Raw genomic sequence first — 22,637 nt, 5'->3', positions numbered from 1 at the left:
TCAATAAAGGAGAATAAATATAACAAACTATTACAACAAACAAAAAAAAAGATTTAGAACTATGGACTAACATGCAACTGTCACTTTTAGGAAGAATAGCAGCCATACAAATGTCTATATCACCAAAATTTCTATACTTGTTCCAGACCATCCCAGTTAAATTAGAAAAGACCTTTTTTAATGACCTCAATAAAACAATAGCAAAATTTATCTGGCAGGGGAAAAAACCCAGAATAAAAATGAAATTACTACAAGATACGAAGAGCAGAGGAGGATTTGGATTGCCAAACTGGGAATTATACTATAGTGCAGCAACATTAGTTTGGTTAAAAAATTGGATCAATTTGAAGAATAAAAGAATACTAGCTATAGAAGATCATGACCTGCAGAGAGGATGGCATGCCTTTCTGTGGGAAACAGGACCTACAAAACAACAATACTTCCACAGACACCTGATTAGAGATTCGCTAATAAATAATTGGATTAAAGTTAAAAAGAAACACTATATAAAAATCCTAACTTGGCTATCCACAATGGAAGCGATGATCCATCCAAACAATTTAGATTTGAATAAAATGTTAAAATATAAAGACGTATTAGATAACCATGGAAAGTTAAAAACATTACAGGACCTCCAAGAACAAGGGCTACGAGTTGACTGGTGGGTTTATCTCCAATTACAAAACCGATATAAACAAGATATAAAAGATTATGGAATATATCTTAAACCACAACAACTAGACAAAATTTTATTAGGACCAGACAAAAAAAAAATATTACTAAAATTTACAAATACCTTTTGGAAGTAGAATTGGAGGAAGAAGTAGTGAAAGGATGCATGATTGCATGGGGTCAAAATATTGAACACAACATAAAACTATCAGATTGGGAGAACATATGGAACAGAAACCATAAACTAACAAAATCAGCAGCATATAAAGAAAACGCATATAAAATGTTCTACAGGTGGCACTTACCCCCTTCAAGATTAGCAAAAATGTACCCTAAAATGAGCCCCATATGTTGGAAATGTAAAAAGAAAGAGGGAACATACTACCATATGTGGCGGTCCTGTCCTGAGGCTCGAAAATATTGGCTAAAAATTAAAGATTAGCTACAGGAAATTACTAATGAACAATTAGACTTAGAACCGGAACTCTTCCTATTGGGGATCTTCAAAAAATATATATATACGTGAAGGGCACAAAATATCTAGTACTACACATATCAATCGCTGCCAGGATTGCCTATGCTCAATGTTGGAAACAGACATGTACACCCGCAGAGAAACTGGTCATACAAAAGATCATGAATTGTGCAGAAATGGACAAATTAACGCTGAGTTTAAAAGATAAAGAGACATCGGTACTTTACAATGTGTGGGAACAGTGGTATAACTGGATAGAATGGAGATAGAATAATAGATAAAATAGAGATACGAAAATAGAGATACGGAGGATCCCGGATCTGCGCACTTTCCGCTGTGCTCTTAAGACTCTCCTATTCCAGCAAGCCAGCCTGGCCTAATTTTCTCCCCTGTTTTAAAATTCTTTTAAATCAAAATTTTAATCTGTTTTTAAATTATTGGGATTTTTAATTGTCTTGGGCTAAATTATTTAATCTGATTTTAATTATGTTTTTTAACTTTTGTATCTGTGTATCTTATTTTGTGCCTGTTCACTGCCCTGAGTCCTTCGGGAGTAGGGTGGTATATAAATCTAATAAATAAATAAATAAATAAAATAAATAAAATAAGAATGTAAATATGCACAGTTTAATTTTTGTAAATAATGCACGAATTATTGTCACAAGAAAAACACCACAAGTAGTTGTTATTGAGTGAAATAATTTTTTATGTTTTTAATGTAATAGTTTAATAAAGTGTTTATAAAAAAAAAAAAGTAAGGCCTGTGCTTGGCCAAAGGGCAGAGGCTGGCGGGTGATGTGGGTAGGGCAGCCTCATGGTGTTGGCCAGGTAGGATTAATTTCTTTGGCGGGCCATTTGAGGATCCCTGCTATAAGGCCTTCTATATATTGGGTCTTTGCCTCCTTCAGGACCATGTTCCCAATACATCCTAGCTAAAAGAGAGTGCTGCAGGCACTTATTTTCAAAACACCAGGGCCCCAGATGGATTTCTTGATGGCAGACAGTTTGTATCCCTAGGTCAAGATTATACCTTATCTGTTAATAGAAAGAGAGTAAAAAAGTGCTTTTTTATAAAGAATCATAATTAGGCCAATAGCAATTGTGGGATTTTTTTAATCAATACATTTAATTTAGTATTATTCCGTCTCATTTTATCACTATAAGCCACCTAGTTCTATGTATAGGCAACTTCTAAATGAATGAATAGCTTAAAAATTAGACAATGATCAAATAATGATTACATCTGGATCAGGGGTGGGTTCTACTTACCTTTACTACCGGTTCGCAACGGGATTACTCGCGCGCCTGGCTTCTGCACATGCACAGAAACTTCTGCGCATGCGCAGATTGCTGGTCACTGATGATGACATCCAGGGCGGTGGGCGAGGCCTCCTGCCAGTTTTACTACCGGTTCTTGCGAACCAGTCTGAACCGGGGGCAACCCAGCACTGATCTGGATCAATACTAACTTGGATTGAGAGTCAAATGACAGCATAAAGTTTAGCAAATAGTTTGTCAATTAAATAATTGTCTACTATATTGAATGAAAGGCCAAAATAATATCTTACACAAGAACTGCACCCTACCAAAACCGAGCAGCCTACTAGAGGAGGAAAATCCTCCTCAGCATGCCTATTACTCATTTCACATTAGTCTCTAATAAAGCACTAAAATTAAAATTGAACTAAAAAGCAATAATTAAAACAATCCAAATTTTGGTGTTTTTTTATTTTGCAAAGCTTTACCAACTCTATACTTATTTGATTGAATTTCAGCACTGAGTTCACCCAATTCCAACACAACACAGTAATTACATTTACATAGCAAGCTAAGCATATTTTTATTACTGTTGTGTGTAACCCAAGAGCTTATGACAATGCGTTGATAAGGCCACATAGCAACAATATACCAAGGTTAAGCATATTTTTCTTACTTCCAGCCAGCCAGTATAGCTGTATCTTGAAGACTACTTTGCCAATTTAACCACAGGTAAATTAACCTGCAGTTATCCAACGAAGCTAAATAGGCGATTCCAAACAGGCAAAAATAAGTTTATACAAAGTTGACCTCTTTGCATAAGGCATCGCGCCGAACACTGCCAAATTTTAAAATATTAGAAAAATCTAGGAAACAAAGCAACCTCTTAGTGGCTCTTTGTTATGATGGCTATATAATTGGTGGTGGAGACTGCTACAATCATATTCTGCCTGTGGGCTCTACTGACCCAATTTGTTGCTGAAGGTTTTCCCAGTTGCTCCATCAGGAGTCTGGTATGTGTTTTTAGATGTTGCCCCTCTATGCTTACACAGACTATTCGGATCCTTATGAAAAGGGTTAGACTCGCTATAAGAGCAAAGCAAAACCCCATCCCTCTCCCTTACTTGTTGGCCACACACTCCAGTCCTAAATGAGCTTTTCTCCCAGCATCGCTCACCACTCTCAAACTCATCGTGCCATCAAAAAAAAACCCCAAAACAAAAAACCAGACCTTTTTAACTTCAACAGCTGCTTGTGGCGGTTCATTTTTAAATGCTCTGCTATCAGCCAATTGGCAGTCTTTTGGGACCCAGAAGTGGTTTTTTCCATGGGGTTGGAGAGTGAAGTTATTCGGAAATCCTGCGCTCTGGCGAACTAGCTGCAGGAATTTCATGGGTAAAACCAGTTGTGGAGAAAGTTGTTCTTGGCTGTTGGGGTGTGTATGTGTGCATGCTTCACAGTCTCTTTTTTCCTGTGTAAATATAGGCCTGTGGAAAAAGAGCCTGGTTTTTTTGAAGTGAGGAATGAGTTATATGGGGTGACGATGTTTCATACAGAAGTATTCGCTTCAGCCCACGGTCTTCTAAGCCTGCCTCCCCCCTGTGACTTTTGAGATGATCTGTGCATGGTCTTGGCCAAGTTCGGTAGGTGCCAGTGAACTGCTAATCAAGAGGTTAGCTAACACAATCCACGTGCATTCCTGGTTAAACCAGTGAATGCACATGAATGCATGCTAGTCTGGCCATTTTGGAGCCAGTTCGCCGAACTAAAAAATTACGTATTGGTTCTGCTGAACTGATGCGAACCAGCTGAATACCACCACTGCATGTAACCCAAATCAAATCATGCCCTTTCAAGTCCAATAAACATCTATCCTTCAGCATCACCCTTTCTTTCAACCAAACTAAACAACAGGCTGCAAAGTACCCTTTCAGATTTAGTAAGGCATGAGCATCATTCAAGACCCTGTTCTTAACTTTCAGTCTTTTACTTTACCAAATTTGGACATATATTTTTGCTGTTGTTTAAATTGCAAATCTGTAGTGAAAATAGGTATTTTTTGAAAAGTGAATTTTGAATTTTAGTTTTCCTAATGATTGTTCTATTAATCAATTCTAATTAATCTTGAACCTTCAGATTTTTTGTTATTTTTGTCTTTTGTGTGAATGTCTGATAATCGTTTGAGGAACTTCTTTGGGTGATTTGATATAAATCCAGTTCAAGGTCAATGTAGAATTCTAGAACAGAAATCAGGTTAAAAATAGCTAAGGGGAGGGAAATACTTTCCTGTCTCTAAATTGTGGAAGTCAGTAATTCGAGAAGAGGTGTTGATTTTCTGAGGAATGATCATCATTTGATTTGGAAAAGATAAATGTTTGTATCAGTAATTGGGTCATATGACTTATTGCTTGGGAAGTTGGCTAAGAATTGCAGCATAAATATGCTCTGCTCCCCAGGCTTATTTAGGAGCTGTTTTGCATCACAAATCACATCTGATATGGGTCTGTGTTATTTGGAATAAAATGACTCACAAGTGGCTGCTAGAGACTTCTGATGTTGTCATTTCGAATAGCATGAGGTGCATGATTTTTTCTATTTGCATCAAGATTTTCTCATGTTGAAATATTTTCTTAAAATGGTTTTTTAACAAATTATTAATTTTATTCAACTTCCTCAACAATCTGTCTGTGTCAATTAGATTTGTTTTTGGTAACTTATAAGACCAAGGCATTATAAATACAATATAAAACATGAGCAACATGGATTTGTGTTTATTGTTACATGTTACTGATTAAATTTGTGATTAATTTTATGGATAATGTATTTGAATAAAATTTTGCTGTGTTCATATCTTTGTATCTTAATATTTGGCTTTAATTATTTAATGTACTATCTTTGTACATCTATATGCACCTAATTGATTTCCATGAAATCTATTTTTAAAAAAATGATTTTTAAAATTATAGTACTGTATATGAATTCAATCTAATAGCAAAGATTGAACTGTGAAGTGAAAAGCTGTTGATAACTAATTTCTCTGCTACCCTGTAGTCACCAGATTGATAAATCATGCTAACTTTTAGTCCTTGTGATCTCATGTGGAGCAAATTGGATTCGTATAAGAGATGATTGAGAATATACATATGAGTAAAAAGCTCTGAAGTATTCTGCAGAGTCCTTGAGTTACAACTGTAATGGAGCCTGCCAATTATGGTCACAAATTGTGGTGGTCATTAAGTGGGGCACCCACATGATTGCCTTGTTTAACAACCCCCACACTGTCATTAAGTTGAGCACAGGTGCCTCAGAGGTAAGGAAGGCCCTTGGAGGCCTAGCACAAGCCCAGGCTTGCCGGCCTGGGTTTCCCTCCCCAGGCACCTTGTGCTCAGTTTTTTGCTCCTGAGTGTCCATGCAGGGGGACACCCAGGGGGAGGGCCTTCTCTGTGGGAGCCCCAGCCCTGTGGAACAAACTGCCCCCGGAAATTCGTAAGATCTCCGACCTCCGGGTGTTTCGCTGCGCACTGAAGACCCTGTTGTTCCGCCAGGCCGGACTATCAACACAATAGTTTTAAATTGGGGTATTTAAATTTTTTGGGGTTTTAAATCTGAGCCAATTTATTTAATTATTTAAAATTTTACATTGTTATTTTGTCTGTGTTTTTAAATAGGCTGTACACCGCCCTGAGTCCTTCGGGAGAAGGGTGGTATAGAAATAAAATTATTATTATTATTATGCAGACTTCAGACCTGCTTTTTTATTTGCAGGCTTTGGGCTTCCTTCCCATCCCACCACTTATCCATCCAGGGTTGCTCAGGCCAGCATGTGAAGTGACTGTAGCTTGCAAGCCTTGAGCTTCTTCTCACCCAGCCACTCATCTACTTAGGGAAATTCAGGTTGGCTGGGGTACACACAAGTAGCTATAGCCTGCAGGCCCTGAACTTTCTTTCCATTTAGCCACTCATGCACCTAGGGCCAGCTCCAGGGCCAGCTGCACCCAACTTACCTTTTCTGTTTTTGCAGCTTCTGGGAAAAGTTTCTGGCTGATGTGAAGCTCAGTGTAGGAGATGAACCGGCTGAGCCTGAGAGTGGGATTAAATGTGTTATCAGTCTTGAGTCCCTTCGTCTCCAAGAGATCTAAGTCCACCTTGAATTCTGTTGATCCTTATCTATTGCCAATTTGCTTTGACCGTTAGTAGTTCAGATTCTTTTTTTAAAAATACTTTATTTATACATTTTTCTTTAGTAAACATAAAAATTCAATATCTACATGAACAGTGGGTTGTCTGGGTAATGTTTTGAAAAATTATAGTAATAATAATAATATTCATAGCATTGATCATAGTCACATAATAGCATTTGCTTATCCATACTAATAGTTCTTCATTATATAATCATTCTCTTAAACTTTTAAGTTTCTAACTTCTGTTTCTGTCAACTAAGCATTGGTAAAATGAGTCCCATGTTAAAAAATATTGTTTCTTCCTTCTCCTTTATTCTGAGTGTTAGTCTATCCATCTCTGCGTTCAAATATTTTTTTTTATTATACTTTCATCTGTAGGGATTTCTTCATTTTTCCACTGTTGTGGAAACACACTTCTCGCTGCTGTTAACACATGTAAAATTAAATATGTATTCCTTTTATTGAACTTTTCTGGTAAAATACCCAACAAGAATATTTCTGTATGTTGCTTTACCATTTTTTTTAACTATGTATGTACTTTTGTCCAATTTTTTTTGCCTTTGGACATGTCCACCACATATGATAATACGAACCCAGTATCTGATTGCATTTCCAACATTTGGCTAACATCTTTTTAAACATCTTTGCCATTCTTGTCAGTGGTAAATGCCGCCTATAAAACATTTTATATAAATTTTCCTTGTAGGCAGTTGACACTGTTAATTTGTAATTTCTCTCCTACAGTTTCTGCCATTTATCTAGCTCTATAGTATATCCAAAGTTTTTAGCCCACACTATCAGTTTCTTTCACTTGTTCTTCTTCCATTTTAATACTCTATAGATGGCTATACATTTTTAAATTAATTTTTCATCCATCACTAATAGCATCTGATCTAATTATGTTGGTTCTTTATAGAAACCATACATTTTTACATATTTCTCATACCTTAATTGTATTTGCACGTGCGGCCACCATGCTAAATCAATCACTTGATTTTTCAATTCTTGCTTAGTTTTAAGTTCAGATTCTTGTAGAGAGCATTAGGATACAATAAACCTACCGTATTTTCCGGCGTATAAGACAGACTTTTTAACACATGAAAATCTTCTCAAAAGTCGGGGGTTGTCTTATACGCCGGGTGTAGTTCTCCTGTAACCAGGCAGACCAGCCCGAAAGGCTCTGACGAGCCTTAAATGGCTCTGGCGATCCCAGCTCTGGCGATCCCAGCTCTGGCGATCCCAGCTGAGTTCCCTGCAACTCAGCTGGGATCGCCAGAAACCACGTAAAAGGAAAAAAGTTTTTTACCTTTTACTCTGACGATCCCAGCTCTGACGATCCCAGTGAGTTCCCTGCAACTCAGCTGGGATCGCCAGAACCATGGCTCTGAGGGTCCCAGTTCTGACGGTCGATCCCATCCCAGCTGAGTTCCCTGCAACTCAGCTGGGATGGCCAGAGCCATGTAAAAGGGAAAAAGTTTTCCCCCTCCAGCTTGCTTACCTCAGCTGCTAATCGCAACGCTTGCCTTGCTTTGCTTGCTTGAATCTATTCAGGCAAGCAAGCAACTCCCTGCCTGCAATCAAGCAAGGAGTTAGTTGTGGACTTCAACTCCCAGAATTCCTCAGCCAGCAAAGCAAAGCTGGCTGAGGAATTCTGGGAGTTGAAGTCTACAAGTCTTAAAGTTGCCAAGGTTGGAGACCTCTGTTCTATTGGGTAAGTTTTTTTCCCCTTTGGGAGCTTTAAAAAAAATAGTCAATTGGGGTTTTTTTAGTTGTTCTTTTTTAGACCTAGCCATTTAGGAAGCCGTTTAGGAAGTTTTAAATTTAGCTTTCATATAAAAATAAAAATAAAATAAAATAAAATAATATTTGTGCAGCTTTGTGAGATTTAGTGTGTTTCTGTAGTGTTTCACTCCAACTACACAAACACACAAAATCTCACAAAGCTGTATGTGGAATTTTGTGTGTGTAAAGTGTGAAAGTTGGTTTTTTGGACTTTTTGTGGCTGTGTGAGGTTCCTGCTTGTTGCAGGGGCCATTTTGGGTCTAGCACAGTTGCTTTTACATTGTGGGTGAGCCAGTTGTGTTGTGTTGTGTGTGTTTAGAGTGTGAAAGTTTTTTGGGGGGGCTTTTTGTGGCTGTGTGAGGTTCCTGCTTGTTACAGGGTCCATTTTGGGTCTAGCACAGCTGCTTTTACATTGTAGGTGAGCCAGTTGATGTTTTTTAATTTTTATTTGGTGTGCATTGGAAGAGGGGCAGTCTTATATGGCAAGTATAGCCCAAACCCTATATTTTAACAGGAAAAGTTGGGGGTCGTCTTATATGCCCAGTCGTCTTATACGCCGGAAAATACGGTATATTCATTTGAACTGACTGGACTCCTGATTTTCTGTGCTTGACACACAAGTCTTTGGAAGAATAGCTGTACATTGAATAGGCTACTAACACATAAGCAAATACTTGGTTTCTTGCTTGTAACTTTAATGAATAGCCTCTGCCTCTTGTCAGTTGTGATAACTCTTACATCAATGACCTATGAACTTTTGTTTGTGGGAAAAGTTGTCTTTAGACATTTTCTATACAATTAAGGATTTTTTTAAAAAAGCAAAATGGCTATATGAACTGAATGAACTCTGTTATGGTACAAATTATTCTGGAATGCTTCCTTGTATTATTACAAATAATATTATAGGGTGTTTCCCAATTTATCTTATATGCATATATGTGTGTGTGAGAGAGATTTGTTGGAGACTAAGTCTCTGAATTAATTTATATAGATTGGCAGAAAATGTCAGTTACAATTATTGTTTGAAACATTTCATTAAGAGATGATGCTATCAGTAGATACAAAGAAGAGAGAAGTCAAAGGAAAATAAGAATGGTCATTAGATGAAAACAACTGGATATTTATGTATTAGCAATGGAACTGACCTTCTCAGCAAGGGGTATTTTACTGACATCTGAAGGGCCAAAATTTCCCCACTCCTACATTAATGAAAAACCTCCTTAATTACCAAGTAATTAAATTGATGATTTGTGGTAAGATCTGATTATTTTTGGATTGTATATTTCTACAAACAACTTTCAGCATTAGAGGATAGAGGACTGGATCAGATTTTTTGCTATTAGAGTAGTTAATAGGAATTATTAACTGCTCTAAAGATTATATGCTATTACTTAAGTTGGATTTCAGTAATAATACATGTCTTAAATCTTGTTGATTTTTTGTTCTGCTTTAAATAAAGCTAATCTGGATTCCAAAAGTTGAAGATACTGCTTTTAATTTATTAGAAAAGTCATGTTTTAAAATAAGTGTTCTGCACTCAGGGTGGTGTCTTAGCAACAAGACTTTATTATGTAAATGAGCATGACTGAAAAAAATAGTATATGTCTTTTTGTGCTAATGGAACCTCAAATGGTTAATTAGCTAGCATTTATAGTTGCAAAATGGTGGTTTAAAATTGAATGCTATAATATAGGGTATTTTTAAAAAAACATTAACAAAACTGAGCAAGCAATTCATAGCCATGATTTGCTTTTATATTTTTTGAGAGAAGAAAAGGAACTTCATCATCAAAATGTGAAGGGAAGATGGTTCAGGCCTAATTTATAATATCCTACATGAATTGTCCTTTGGGGATGTTGAAGTGAGACTATAGAATAAGTTATACATTTTTGGAGACAACAACACTAAAGTAAGCAGTGATCAACACAAATCTGTTTAATGATATTATGAGATGGGGAATGTTACATGTAAACAGGATATAATCCTTCAATCAGTAGATATAGTCACTACTAGCATCTATTGTACTGACATTTTAAGATCAGCAAATGAAAATCAGAAGAAATCATTGGGTATTATTTATCCTTTCCTTCTAAAGTACTAGACTGATTTAATCTTTCATTGCAGGCTCAACTAGAGGCTCAGAAAGCAACACAGGATTTTCAGAGAGCAACAGAGGTGCTACGGGCTGCTAAGGAAACCATTTCTCTTGCAGAACAGAGGCTGCTGGAAGATGATAAACGTCAATTTGATTCTGCATGGCAAGAAATGCTTAATCATGCCACCCAGCGGGTAGATTGTATTACTACTCTTTCTATAAGTTTTTAAGCATTTTAGACAAGGACACAGAATTAATACTTTACAGATACTTATTTTACAGATAATACTTACTTCAGGGACAGTTTATTCATAGATATTAGGAGAAAAGCAGCAAGACTATTTGTGTGTAATTTTTCTAACTTCTAAAACAGGTAAAGCAATTATAGGTTAGTAACATGTAGAAAAAGGCTGAATTTGTCCATGAATGATGTACAATGGGCCTGCTACTGCACAAATAAACATTTTGATTTAAAGGCACATAACTTATTCCTTCAGGTCTTTCATCAGTAACCACCAAAACTGAGTCCATCCATCTGCTGCTGGGCATGGTTTTCTCTCCCCCCCCCCATTTTCCAAGCATTATGATTATTTTCAGAAAGCTAGGTGGGTTGATTTGTAATCATTGTTTAATATTAATCAGACTTTGGGCATTATTTATGATTAAATGAAAGTAGCTTTTTTTTAGTAGGAAAATGGCTAATGTTAAAAAGAAAAATAATTGCCTTTTTAAAAAGACCTTGACATAGTTATCTAAACATTCTTCAAATTCACTGATTCCATGATTCTGTGAGTTTAATTTACATGGAAGTTTATCATTTTTTGCATTTTTGTAACACTGATAGAAGTATAGTCAAGTGGCCAATGGCATGTTGCTAACTTTAATAAATTATAGAAATATTTACAACTCAGATTCCACTGAGCCCTCTTTTTTATGTGGTTGTGCTATTTTACCAGATATTACTTAAACATTTGAGGAATATTGTTACTAAAAACAAACCAAGCTTTGCATATAGTAGCTTAAACTCAAAAACATTTTCATAATGCTTTTTAAAGGTTATGGAAGCAGAGCAGACAAAAACTAGAAGTGAACTTGTACATAGAGAAACAGCAGCCAAATACAATGCTGCCATGGGCAAAATGAAACAGTTGGAGAAGAAGCTGAAAAGAGCTATCAACAAATCCAAGTAAGTTTAAATCTCCAAGGGATCAAGTGATGTTCTGATTGTCGAGTGATTTTCTGACATATGTAAATAGAACCATGAGAAACCATGGGAAATGTCAAAGGCAGCCTTGAATCACAGACTCCTTCCAAATGCCCAATGCAAGACAAATGCAAGTCACAGAAATAAATATGTGATTGTAGTTCAGCAGTATAGTGTGTGATTCAGTGCAAATCATTTATCTGTGACATCGCCAGATAGGATTTTAAGTTTTCTTAAAGAGTGCTTCATAAAATCTTCTGTCAATCTGAATTAATAGCTATTAGTTCTCTGGACCAGTGGTCTTAATCCTTGGTTTGTTTCATCAATGAGGCTTAAACTGTGGTTTAACCGTGGTTTTAAAAGTTGCCTGAAAAACCATAGGAAAACTACATTATGGTTTAGCCACTGTAAAAAAGACCTACCTGATGAATCGTGCTGTGCCCTCATATTTGGTGCTTCATTTATCAATTTGAGCTACTACTATCTTGTGCTTGGAATGCCTTTCAGGATTGTTTAAAAACAGATCTTGGTCAAATTATATTAGCAAGATTATTCTTTGAGGCTGATAAAATGAAACTATCTCACTATTTTAGTAGTTTTTCCGTTACAGTACAGTATTGTTTTTCAGTCTCTGCTAGACTTTAATAATGGAACAATTTAATCCAAGGGCTTTCAGATTCTGGATGAGATGCCTCTAGAAGGTTCTGAGCAACTGGGCAAAGTGGATCAGGTTTCATTTGAACTTGATCTTGCTTGTTAGAGGCAGAAAATTTCCAACATTCTCCAGGTTTCACTCCTTACTGTCAGACCCACCAGGTAGATTAGATCAAGAAGACAACTCTGTAAGAAGGCTAAAGCTACTTTTATTAATATTGGCTATAATAACAGAATTTTGCAAATCTTAATTGTATTCTTCCTCCTTCGTACAGTTCAATACATTGTCTATTTGAATCACTTCTGGATATTCTGAACTTAAGTGTTTTACTCCTCTTTGCCTTGATAGTGGAGTGCCTTGTATATCTTCATCAACATCATTGTTCTTACTCTCACTATTCTATTAGGCAATTTGAGAATCTGTGTGCTGTCATATATAGATTAAGTTTAGGTATATTTATTGCCCAACCGGAAGCCCAATGAAATTATTAGTTTTTTTTGGTAGGTAGGAGTGTCACATAAATTCATTAGCACAGTATTATGGTACATTTTGTATAAACAAATTCCACATATTGAAGTGGAATGGGTAGTTTTTTTTATAACAGTACGGTAAATGGCTGATTGGTTGGGGATTAAAAGGGAGTGCATTGTTCTTCTACCAGTAATAATGCTATTATGTTCCATCCTTATAGGCCTTATTTTGAACTCAAAGCAAAATATTATGTACAATTAGAGGTATGTACTTATTTATTTTATGTAGAAGATAAATATAGTTCTGGATTGAGTTGTGGAGTCCTTGATATTTCTGTGCTTGGTTGTTTGCAGGTATTTCATTACCCAACTAGGTAGTTATTGATTTTTCTTATTTAAAGCCATCTGACTCCCAAAAAAACAATACAAAAAAATCCCTCACACCACTTCTTATTGTTGTAGTGATTGTCTCATTTTAAGAATGATGAAACTTTTATAGATGTAAATATTCTATATAAATGGGAGGTATTGTCTTTTGAAATTTGAGGAAGAATTCCCATCATTTAGAGTATTTATTTCTAATTAATTTTATATCACCTTTATAGGAACCAGATTTTTCAAAGTTTAATTATAATGTATTAAAACAATAAATCAAGTGTAGTAAGTCTTCTCATAGGACAGTTGATCCTATAGAAAAGGGGACAATCTAGTTTCTCCCTCCCTCCCCACCTGCCCAAGAACATTGCTATTTGCCTTGTAGTGTGGAGAATGTAGACAATATATTTCATTGAGGTGGAAGTTTTGCTCTGAGTAATGAATAGTAACCTTTTAGTACGGAAATATTTTTCCGAAAAATAGTCCTAAAATTTTTCCTAAAAAAATCTGCACATATGTGGAGTAGTGACTTTTATATGGTAATGTTAGAAATATATATCCACGGTGAAAAGTATCTCCACCTGCCACAAGTGTCCACCAAACTCTCTCTCTCTGTGGATAGATAGGTTTCAGCTATAAGCTTTCACTCAAACCTTTCTCTGATCCAGTAGCACCAGAACTTGAAAAAAACATTTTCATGATGATTTCTTTAACTAGTCCTCCTTATGTGTTGGACTCCCATAATCAATTATCCTATGTGTTATTGGATTGTCTTGCTTGATGAGTCAAAGAAATCAAAGTCCAACATGTTGGAAGGATCTTAAAATTGGGTGGAGTTGTTTTAAAGTTAGAATACTTCATTCTATATGTTAAATTGAATGATCAGACAATTGTGTAAGAAAAAAAAGTTCAATTCTCTGTAAATCTGCTGATTGTGAAAGCTTGATTATTTTGGGAACAGTTTTATGGGGAAGCTGAGGGGACTTGCATGAAATGCAAGTCTTTCTTCACTTGAAATCTGTGGGACTTCATTGATATTTTTTGTCTCAACCGAAAAAGTAATGGAATTTATTGTATATGGATATTTAAAACTTTTTCTTTTGAGTAAGGAAATCTTTCTACCTGCTTCATCAGCAATTAAAGAAGATAGTGGATGATCTGCAAACAAATTTGGCTTTGGCAAAGGGTGAATACAAAACAGCCTTGAAGAACTTGGAGATGATCTCTGATGAGATTCATGAGAGGCGGCGAGCTTCATCAATGGGGCCCAGAGGATGTGGTGTTGGAGCTGAAGGCAATAGTACTTCAGCAGAAGACCTTTCAACATGCAAGTTAGATTCAGATAATGTTTCCAGTAAGTAATAGAAAAAGGCATAGAGATTTGGCCATGTCTATTTTTTTCAAAGGTTATATATCAGCAACTAAAAGCTGGTCAGAAAGTACCAGGTGTCAAGGAGCCAATTATAATTAATATAGTGCTAAAGTGATTTTCCCCCCTTTTTTTCCCAGTGCCGTTGTAACTTTATTTATTTATTTATTCAGGTAAATTTTCACTCATAAACATTTTTGAAAAACCGTATTGTCAGAGCATCATTTACAAATAGAACAAAACCAATGAAAGTTGATAGTAAATCTTAGCACACAAACTAATAGCAATAGGAATAATATAATAGCAGTAATAACAATATAACCAAAGTTTAAACTAGGTTTCTTCTTACATTACCTTATTTACATTTTTATCAATTACTATGTTTATAGTTATATACCTCTTTACTTTCAATACTTATATTAACATTCATAATCTTACTTTCTCTAATTTCTACCTCTTTTCTCTATCCATTCATATATTCCATGTCCGATAGTATTCTGAATCTTCTTTATCTTTAATTTTTAAAGTTAATTTGTCCATTTCAGCACAGTCCCAAATTTTTCTAATTACAACCTTGTCTGGTGGAATGTTCATATTTTCCCAGTATTTAGCATATGTAATCCTTGCTGCCGTCAGTATGTGTAACACTAAATATGTGGTCACTTTATCATAATCCTCTGATAGTATACCTAAAAGGCATGTTTCTGGTTTAAACTCAATATTTTGTTCAGTTATCATTTCCAGCCAGTTATGTGTGTTCTCCCAATATTTTCTTGCTTTACCGTATGTCCACCCAGTAGTGGGTTCCACTTATTTATTTATTTATTTATTGGTTCGATTTATATGCCGCCCTTTTCCGGAGACTCAGGGCGGCTTACAATGCGTTAAGCAATAGCCTTCATACTTTTGTATATACCTGCTTAGTAGGGCTTTCCCCCCCTCCCAAGCGGTGTTCTTTTTTATACAAAGTCAGCTTATTGCCCCCACAAACCAGGTCCTCATTTTACCTACCTTCGAAAGGATGGAAGGCTGAGTCAACCTTGAGCCTGGTGAGATTTGAACTTGCAGTAATTGCAGGCAGCTGGTGTTATCTTAACAGTGCTTTAGTCTGCTGTGCCACCAAGGCTCTATCACTTACATAAGCTACCGGTTTGGAACTGTGAGTGTGCGTGTGTGTGAGTGTGCATGATGATATCCAGGCAGGTGGGCGGAGCCTCCCATTGCCACCATTACTGGTTCACCTGAACCGGGGCGAACTGGTAGAAACTCACCACTGTGTCCACCACATGTGGGAATAGGTGCCTGGGGTTTGGTTGCTTTTCCAGCATTTGGCAGATAGTTTGCTGAACATTTTTGCCAGTCTTGCAGGTGGTAAATGCCACCTGTAAAACATCTTAGAGATTTTCTTTGTATGCTGAGGCCATAGTCAATTCATAATTTCTGTCCCAAAGTTTTTGCGATTTTTCTAATTCTATATTATAACCGAAATTTTTTGCCCAAGCAATCATTGTTTCTTTAACGATTTCTTCCTCCACTTTGTAGTTCAGTAAATAATTATATATTTTTTAAATCAGTTTTTCATCCGTCCCCATTAAAATTTCCATCCCCAAAGTGATTTTCAATTTACCAAACAATTTTTCCATTTCCATGTTACTTTAAAATTTCTTTTTGAGGTGTGGTTGAAATCGATAGTTGTGAGAAAGTGTTGTTTTTACTTTTTCTGTTATGCAACTGTCTTGCTTCTCATATTTTGAATCTGATAAAAGTCCTTTGGGAGGACTCATGGGAATTTCTCAGATTTAGTAGAAATAGGACAAATCAGGAAACTAGAAATCCCAGGAGAGATGATTGTACCATGAAAAATAGGACAAGCAGCATTCTCAACTTTGTTGTAATAATAGTAAAATTTTGCCAAATCTATTTTCAATTTTGACTTTGTTAAAAAAAAGTTTCTTAAAAAAAAACACACAAAATGGTTTAAAACAGGTATTAAAAATATTTAGCACAACTATCTATCTATGAAAACGAGAGTTGGTTTCATAGGAGCCATAGTGGCACAATGATTAGAATGCAGTATTGCAGGCTAATTCTGCCCACTGTTAGGTGTTTGATCCTGACCAGCTCAAGGTTGACACAGCCATCCATCCTTTCGAGGTGAGTAAAATGAGGGCTCCCAGATTGTTGGGGGCAATATGCTGACTCTGTAAACTGCTTAGGGAGACCGTAAACCACTATGAACTGGTATATCAGTAAGTTTTGTTGCTATAGTGGTAAAGGCATGAGGTTAGAAACTAGTAGACCATGAGTTCTCTGTAAAACAGGCATTATAGTCTGGCTTGGGACACTGGACATGGCTAATATTTTGAAAATGAATGAAATGAAGGGCAGGCTTTTAATATTTATCATTCTGTAACTGAACTTTTTCAATCAAAATGACATGACATAAACATGAGTGCGAATGTAGCTTATTTTTATGACAGTTCGCTTTTTAAAAAAGTGCTGTTGCTGTGAGGCAGCTGCTGCAAGCGCCCCACACTGGCTTACCCAGGGTCCCTGCAGCCAGGCCACCCACTCCCCAACACCTGCCTCGCCTTGCAGCAGTGACTCTTGGAGCTCCATCCAGGACCCTGTGTGGCCACTGGCCCACTTCTTCTGCTTGCTCGTGGCCACAATGGAGTAGGAGACCAAGCGATGCACCAGTGCCGCAGCCACAAGGTGAGGCAGGGGTTGGGCATGGGTGGCTTGGCTGCGGGGGCCCTCAGGTAAGCCATGTGGAGTGCGTGGGGCAGTTCCAGCCCCACCTCGCCTTGTGGCTGTGGCTTTGAAAGCGACCAGATGGAATGGGTGGCCAGACGACTGTGCAGGCTCTTAAGTAGGACTTTTTTGGGGGGGGGGGGGCTTATATTAGGTGCATGTGTAAAACATGCTAGGTCTTATTTTTGGGATAGATTTTATTGGGGGGGGAAACAGGATACTACTCATTAATATAATGCTGAGAATAAACAATAGTTAATTGCAGTGGTTTGGGATGGGGGAACAGAAGTCCTAAACAGGAAAATAATGCTGAATTTTGTTTTGTTTTGATCCAAGTTAAGAATTGTATTACGCTCAATTAGTTGTGATTGAGATAAGCTTGTTCATTCTTTAATTAATTAATGCCAATTAATTTTTTTGAACATTTTCACAGTGGCATCAGAAGTATTTGAGGATGACAACTGCAGCAGCTTTGTGTCTGAAGAAGACTCTGAAACTCAGTCTCTATCTAGTTTCAGTTCTGGTCCAACAAGCCCTTTTGATATACCAGCTCAGTTTCTTCCAATGACTCGACCTAAAAGCTTGGATTTGTCTAGCCCTATATCACTATCTGAATTTGGTGCATTTCCTCTATTAGGACCTCGCAGTGAATGTAGTGGGGCATCCTCTCCTGAATGTGAAATTGAAAGAGGTAAGTTAGATTGATGAAGGCAAAGTTCAATACAAGACAGGGAATGGCTAAGGACAAACAGTTCAGATGTGAGATACATAACTTTGGGAACAGTATATGCTGTTTTGTTGCCATGTTTCAAAAGGATACTGTAGATATAGTGAAAGTCAGAAAAGGGAACAAAATGATCTAGAAGTTTTGAAGAAAGGTGATAACTTTACCTGCATTTTGTAACATACAACTTCTCAACCAGATCTGCACTAAAAAGCATAAAGCCTTGTCCCAAAAGTGCTTTTTCAGGAGGCAACTGGATTTGCTTATTTCTTCTTTGAAGACGTTTCACTTCTCATCCAAGAAGCTTCTTCAGGTCTGACAGGATAATGGGAAATGGAAGAATTTATATTGCTTGCAGACAGCTGGTAATTTGTATCCTTTTAGAGGGCAGTTGAAGACTTGGAGGCTTATCTGTCTCCTCAGGGTCACCTGAATAGTGCTCCTGGTTTCTGTAGTCTGCAATTTTTCTCTGAAAATCCATTCCTACTCCCACACCATTAAAAGGGTGTTCATCCCAAATTGTATAGCTAAAAGTCTGTAAAGATTCTCAGTCATCCAGCACCCAAAGATGCTTTTTTTCACTCGTTGCCTCCTGAAAATGCACCTTTAGGACAACCATGACCTGGATGACTGAGAATCTCTACAAACTTTTAGCTATACAGACTTTTAGCTATACAATTTGGGATGAACACCCTTTGAATGGTGTGGGAGTAGGAATGGATTTTCAGAGGAAAAATTGTAGACTACAGGAGCCAGGAGCACTATTTACGTGATCCTAAGGACACAGATAAACCTCCAAGTGCTTCAACAACCCACTAAAAGGATGCAAATGACCAGCTGTCTGCAAGGAGTATATATTCTTCCATTCCCCACTATCCTGTCAGACCTGAAGAAATTTCTTGGATGATAAGCAAAACATCTTCAAAAGAAAAAATCAGAAAGTCCAATTGCCTCCTGAAAAAGCACCTTTGGGACAACTATGACCTGGATGACTGAGAATCTCTACAGACCTAAAGCCTTGTAGTAAAATGTATGATTTTGTGGCCATTGGATACAGTGGAATCAAGATTGATAGGATTTATAGTTTATTCCAAATTTTCCAAGTTTAATGATTAATTAAAGATCTTTTGGTGCTGGATTCAGAGGCACACATACTTTGTAAGCTGAATATGAATCCAACCCAAGTTATGATTATATTGTGGAATTTTACCCTTGTTTTATAGTCCGAAGCTGCAAAATCTTTCCATCTCATTTTTACAGGAGACAGGGCAGAAGGAGCTGAGAACAAGATACTTGACAGAGTGAACAAGAACAAGAGTGTAGGCAGCAGCTCTTCTTCTAGTGGCCCAGTGCTGGACAATCAGTTGAAGCAACTTTCCTTACAATGCCTGAAAGTCAAGGATGGAGTTTGTGCAGACAAACAAATAGTACAAATTGGGTGAAGTAACATCCATGGGCTAATGAGGAGTTAATTTATTTATACACAAATGTTTTCTGATTGTCAGAACCTTGTGCCAACAAGTAATATGTGCCAAATTTTTAACTCTTAACTGCACAATAAAAGCTTACATAATTGCTGAGGGCTAAAATATGTGCATTGAAATATGTAACAGAAATCTTGGTCAGGACAGAAATTGTAAAGGACAGAAATACCAACCCTTAAGATATTTTGTAATAGTTTGGAAGAAGCAAGAGCTAACATGAATCCTCTGTGACGTTTAGGGCATTCTGGCAGTCAGAGCAAAGCCAGGTTGGGAGGATTAGCTGTTATCTTGTTTGTAATTTGAGCTGCTGTTTAATGCCATAAAATTCCAGGATGCTAGCAGCATACCCATTGAAATACCTTATATTGTGTTTGGGTTACCAAAGGAAGCTGCTGCATGTAACAGAATTTAAGAATTCAGTCTTGCTATAGATTCATGAGTGGTGATACATTATACCTCAAAGGTAATCAAAATGTTAATACTGGTGCACAGGATCCCTTTAGCTTTTTAAATGGGGAGAGGATGGAGATAGGACGTAGTTTTGATTTATATATATTATGATCAAAATGAAATGGTCAGTGAAAACATTAATGCAGGATACCACTTTGTTGTGAAGTACCAATCATGATAATCACCAAGCATAGACAGGAAGATTCTCCCACATCCCATCAACTAAAAAAGAGAAATGTGCATGAATGGAATAGTTGCCATAGCATTGATATGGGGAACATTTTCTAGTATTTCTGCATTATAAAGTATAGCATTTCAGGAGTAGTTAAAAAGAGTTAGAAGTTAGTATTCTTTACGTAAAAATATAAATAAGATGGAAAGGAAGCTGAAGCATGTAAGCCACAGCTAGTAGAAATTGGAATTTATGCTAGTAAGAAATATTTAAAAGCATAAAGTTGCTTTAGTAAACTAGTTAACTAGCAGTTAACATTTCTAAAAATTGGCCTAGGTCATCTTTAATGAACGTATTTTTTGAGCATTACTGATTAGCAATAACCCTTTCAGTATTTTTTAAAAATTGGCTTAATTTTGTTTTATTTTGTCAATGTTATGTGTATATTCTTAAAACAAATGTAAAGATTATTTCACACGAAGTCTCCTCTGCCCTTTTTGTTTTCATGTGTAATATGGTTATTTTTAATCTTTACAACTTCATTCTTCAAATATATATATGTTTTCCATATATGTTTTGGTTATACTTTGGCTGAGGATCTTTGCAAGGAACAATTGAAATGGTAATAATAAAATGACAACTAGAAATGTTAGTAGTAAGTCTGTGTCTGTGTATAGGTACTACCTGTAATAAAATTCAAAGTTTAGGGATTACCTTTATAAAAACTATGAGATACAAAATTAAACAGTTTTGTTTCATGAATGTTATGAGTCAGTAATTTTTCTGTAGTAAATTCTGACCCTTACACATTACCAGCAATTGTCAACATTCTAGTTAAGGGAGAAGTGGCTATTTTCTATGTTTGCTGATCTGCTATAAAGACCTGTAGGGTTACACTACAGAACGTATTGTACTTTTTTGTACCCTTCCCATTTTATTTGCAGTACATTGGCTGATAAAGCCATTCTAAAGTGTTTTATGGTAGAAAACTTTTAAAATGGCTCTATCAGCTGATGCACTGCAAATAAAATGGAAAGGGCACAAAAAAGTACAATAAATTCTGTAGTGTAACCCTATTTCAATGGAACCACTTGAGATAATTTCTGTTGCAGATAGCTGAAATGGTAGATCTTCTTCCTGTAGGACAACATAGCTAGTAAGGGGCAGGGGAAGAGTTAATTGTAGGACTTAAGTGTGCCTTCTCAATGACTATGTCCATAAGTAAATCATGTTGGCAGGCTAAGTTCAAATGTAAGGGAAAAGATTATTCAATTTTTGTACCATTCATAGATTTTCATACTCTGAAAATCTAGTTTGTTTGACTGATGGCGCTAGCAATAATGTAGAGCTTGACTCATAAACTTGGTTACTAATAGTTTTGTTCTAGTTGATGAAGCATTCTGCCCCACAATTTGCATGGCTTTGATGCTGGCATTTTCCCTAAATTTGTTACTCAGCTTCATTAGAAAGGCTGAGAACCGATTTGCAGTATCCCCGATTATTTCCTATTGTCCAAATCAATTAAATCTTACTTTATGTATCTATGAAATATTAAGATAATCTTTATTGTCATTTTTTATACTGGCACACATTAAAAATGAAATTTTGTTGCCTACTCTCACTATAGGCACATTATAAAGAGTTATCATTTATATGTGTATTGGGCAGACAAAATGTATTTACATACAAAAGTTCATAGGCAATTCATGAGACGCATGGAAAATTGATGTTCTGTGGAATAGCCCTAATTCATCCTTAAATCAGTTATAGTGTTCTTTATTTGTTTACTGACTTAACAACTCAAGGTCTGCCTATATAACACAATTAATGACAATCTCATTAATTAGTTTTTGAAAAGGAGTAAAAGCATGGCTTTGTGGCCTTGCGTGAGGAGCCAGAAGGAGCATGCAGTCATGAAGTTGATAAGTGCCGTGGGAGCCCTCCCTTTAATCAACTTTTAACATCCATAGTGCTGATCTGTTTAAAGTTCACTTCTAGGAAGCTGCACTCATTGTTAAGAAATCTCTTGCTTGGTGGAGCATGGCTGGTGTTTGGGCTGTTGAAAGGGAAAAGGCTTGGTTGTGCTATGAAGTCCTATCTTGCAACTATCTTCAAAGATTTAAGGCTTTCTTTTATTGGAGACGCAAGGTTCTTAATAAATTTGCCTAACCAAACTTGTGTTTCATTTTAATGTTTAAAAATATTGACCACTCCTAACTAAACTTAGATTTAAAATGAAGTTTATATTGGAGACAGTTTGATTTAATCTTTCTGTCCAATCAGAAGACTGATGCACAGAAAGTTTACTTTGGTTTTAAGGGCCCAAGGGAAAGCTCTGAAAAATGATATTATTCTTTTGCATAGATAAAATCAAGCTAAGAATAATTAATCAGATATACCAGCATACTTATCATTGAAATATACAACAAAAAGACCTTGGCTATCTAGTTTACTTCACAGAATTACATCTGTTTCACCTGTTTTATAAATTTAAGAAACCAAATAGGCTCTCGGTTTG

The 22,637-nt window shown here is 36.4% G+C and overlaps 1 protein-coding gene and 1 long non-coding RNA gene across 9 annotated transcripts in view; one reads left to right on the top strand and one right to left on the bottom strand.

Annotated features, from left to right (window-relative positions):
• The window catches only part of SH3BP5 (SH3 domain binding protein 5), a 174,672-nt gene extending 153,791 nt beyond the window's left edge, over positions 1-20,881 (top strand). For all 8 annotated transcript variants that reach the window (XM_060685855.2, XM_087894218.1, XM_060685856.2 and 5 more), the window contains 6 exons: positions 10,492-10,656; positions 11,518-11,648; positions 13,013-13,055; positions 14,301-14,520; positions 17,723-17,980; positions 19,274-20,881. In XM_060685855.2, coding sequence (XP_060541838.1) covers positions 10,492-10,656; positions 11,518-11,648; positions 13,013-13,055; positions 14,301-14,520; positions 17,723-17,980; positions 19,274-19,455 — 999 coding nt within the window. In that variant the 3' untranslated portion in view covers positions 19,456-20,881. The remainder of the gene's footprint in view (positions 1-10,491; positions 10,657-11,517; positions 11,649-13,012; positions 13,056-14,300; positions 14,521-17,722; positions 17,981-19,273) is intronic.
• Positions 1,836-6,522, bottom strand: LOC132709544 (uncharacterized). Its single transcript, XR_009620576.2, has 2 exons — positions 6,409-6,522; positions 1,836-2,182 (listed from the first exon to the last, which is right to left on the bottom strand). It is a non-coding gene; the product is annotated as an uncharacterized LOC132709544 (long non-coding RNA).
• Positions 20,882-22,637: the final 1,756 nt, after the last annotated feature.

The sequence above is a fragment of the Pantherophis guttatus genome, chromosome 4, assembly GCF_059756535.1.
Source record: "Pantherophis guttatus breed Tessera chromosome 4, ASM5975653v1, whole genome shotgun sequence".
Lineage (NCBI taxonomy): Eukaryota > Metazoa > Chordata > Lepidosauria > Squamata > Colubridae > Pantherophis > Pantherophis guttatus.
The sequence above is the reverse complement of the archived record's forward strand: the minus strand, read 5'-3'. Positions and strand labels throughout refer to the sequence as shown.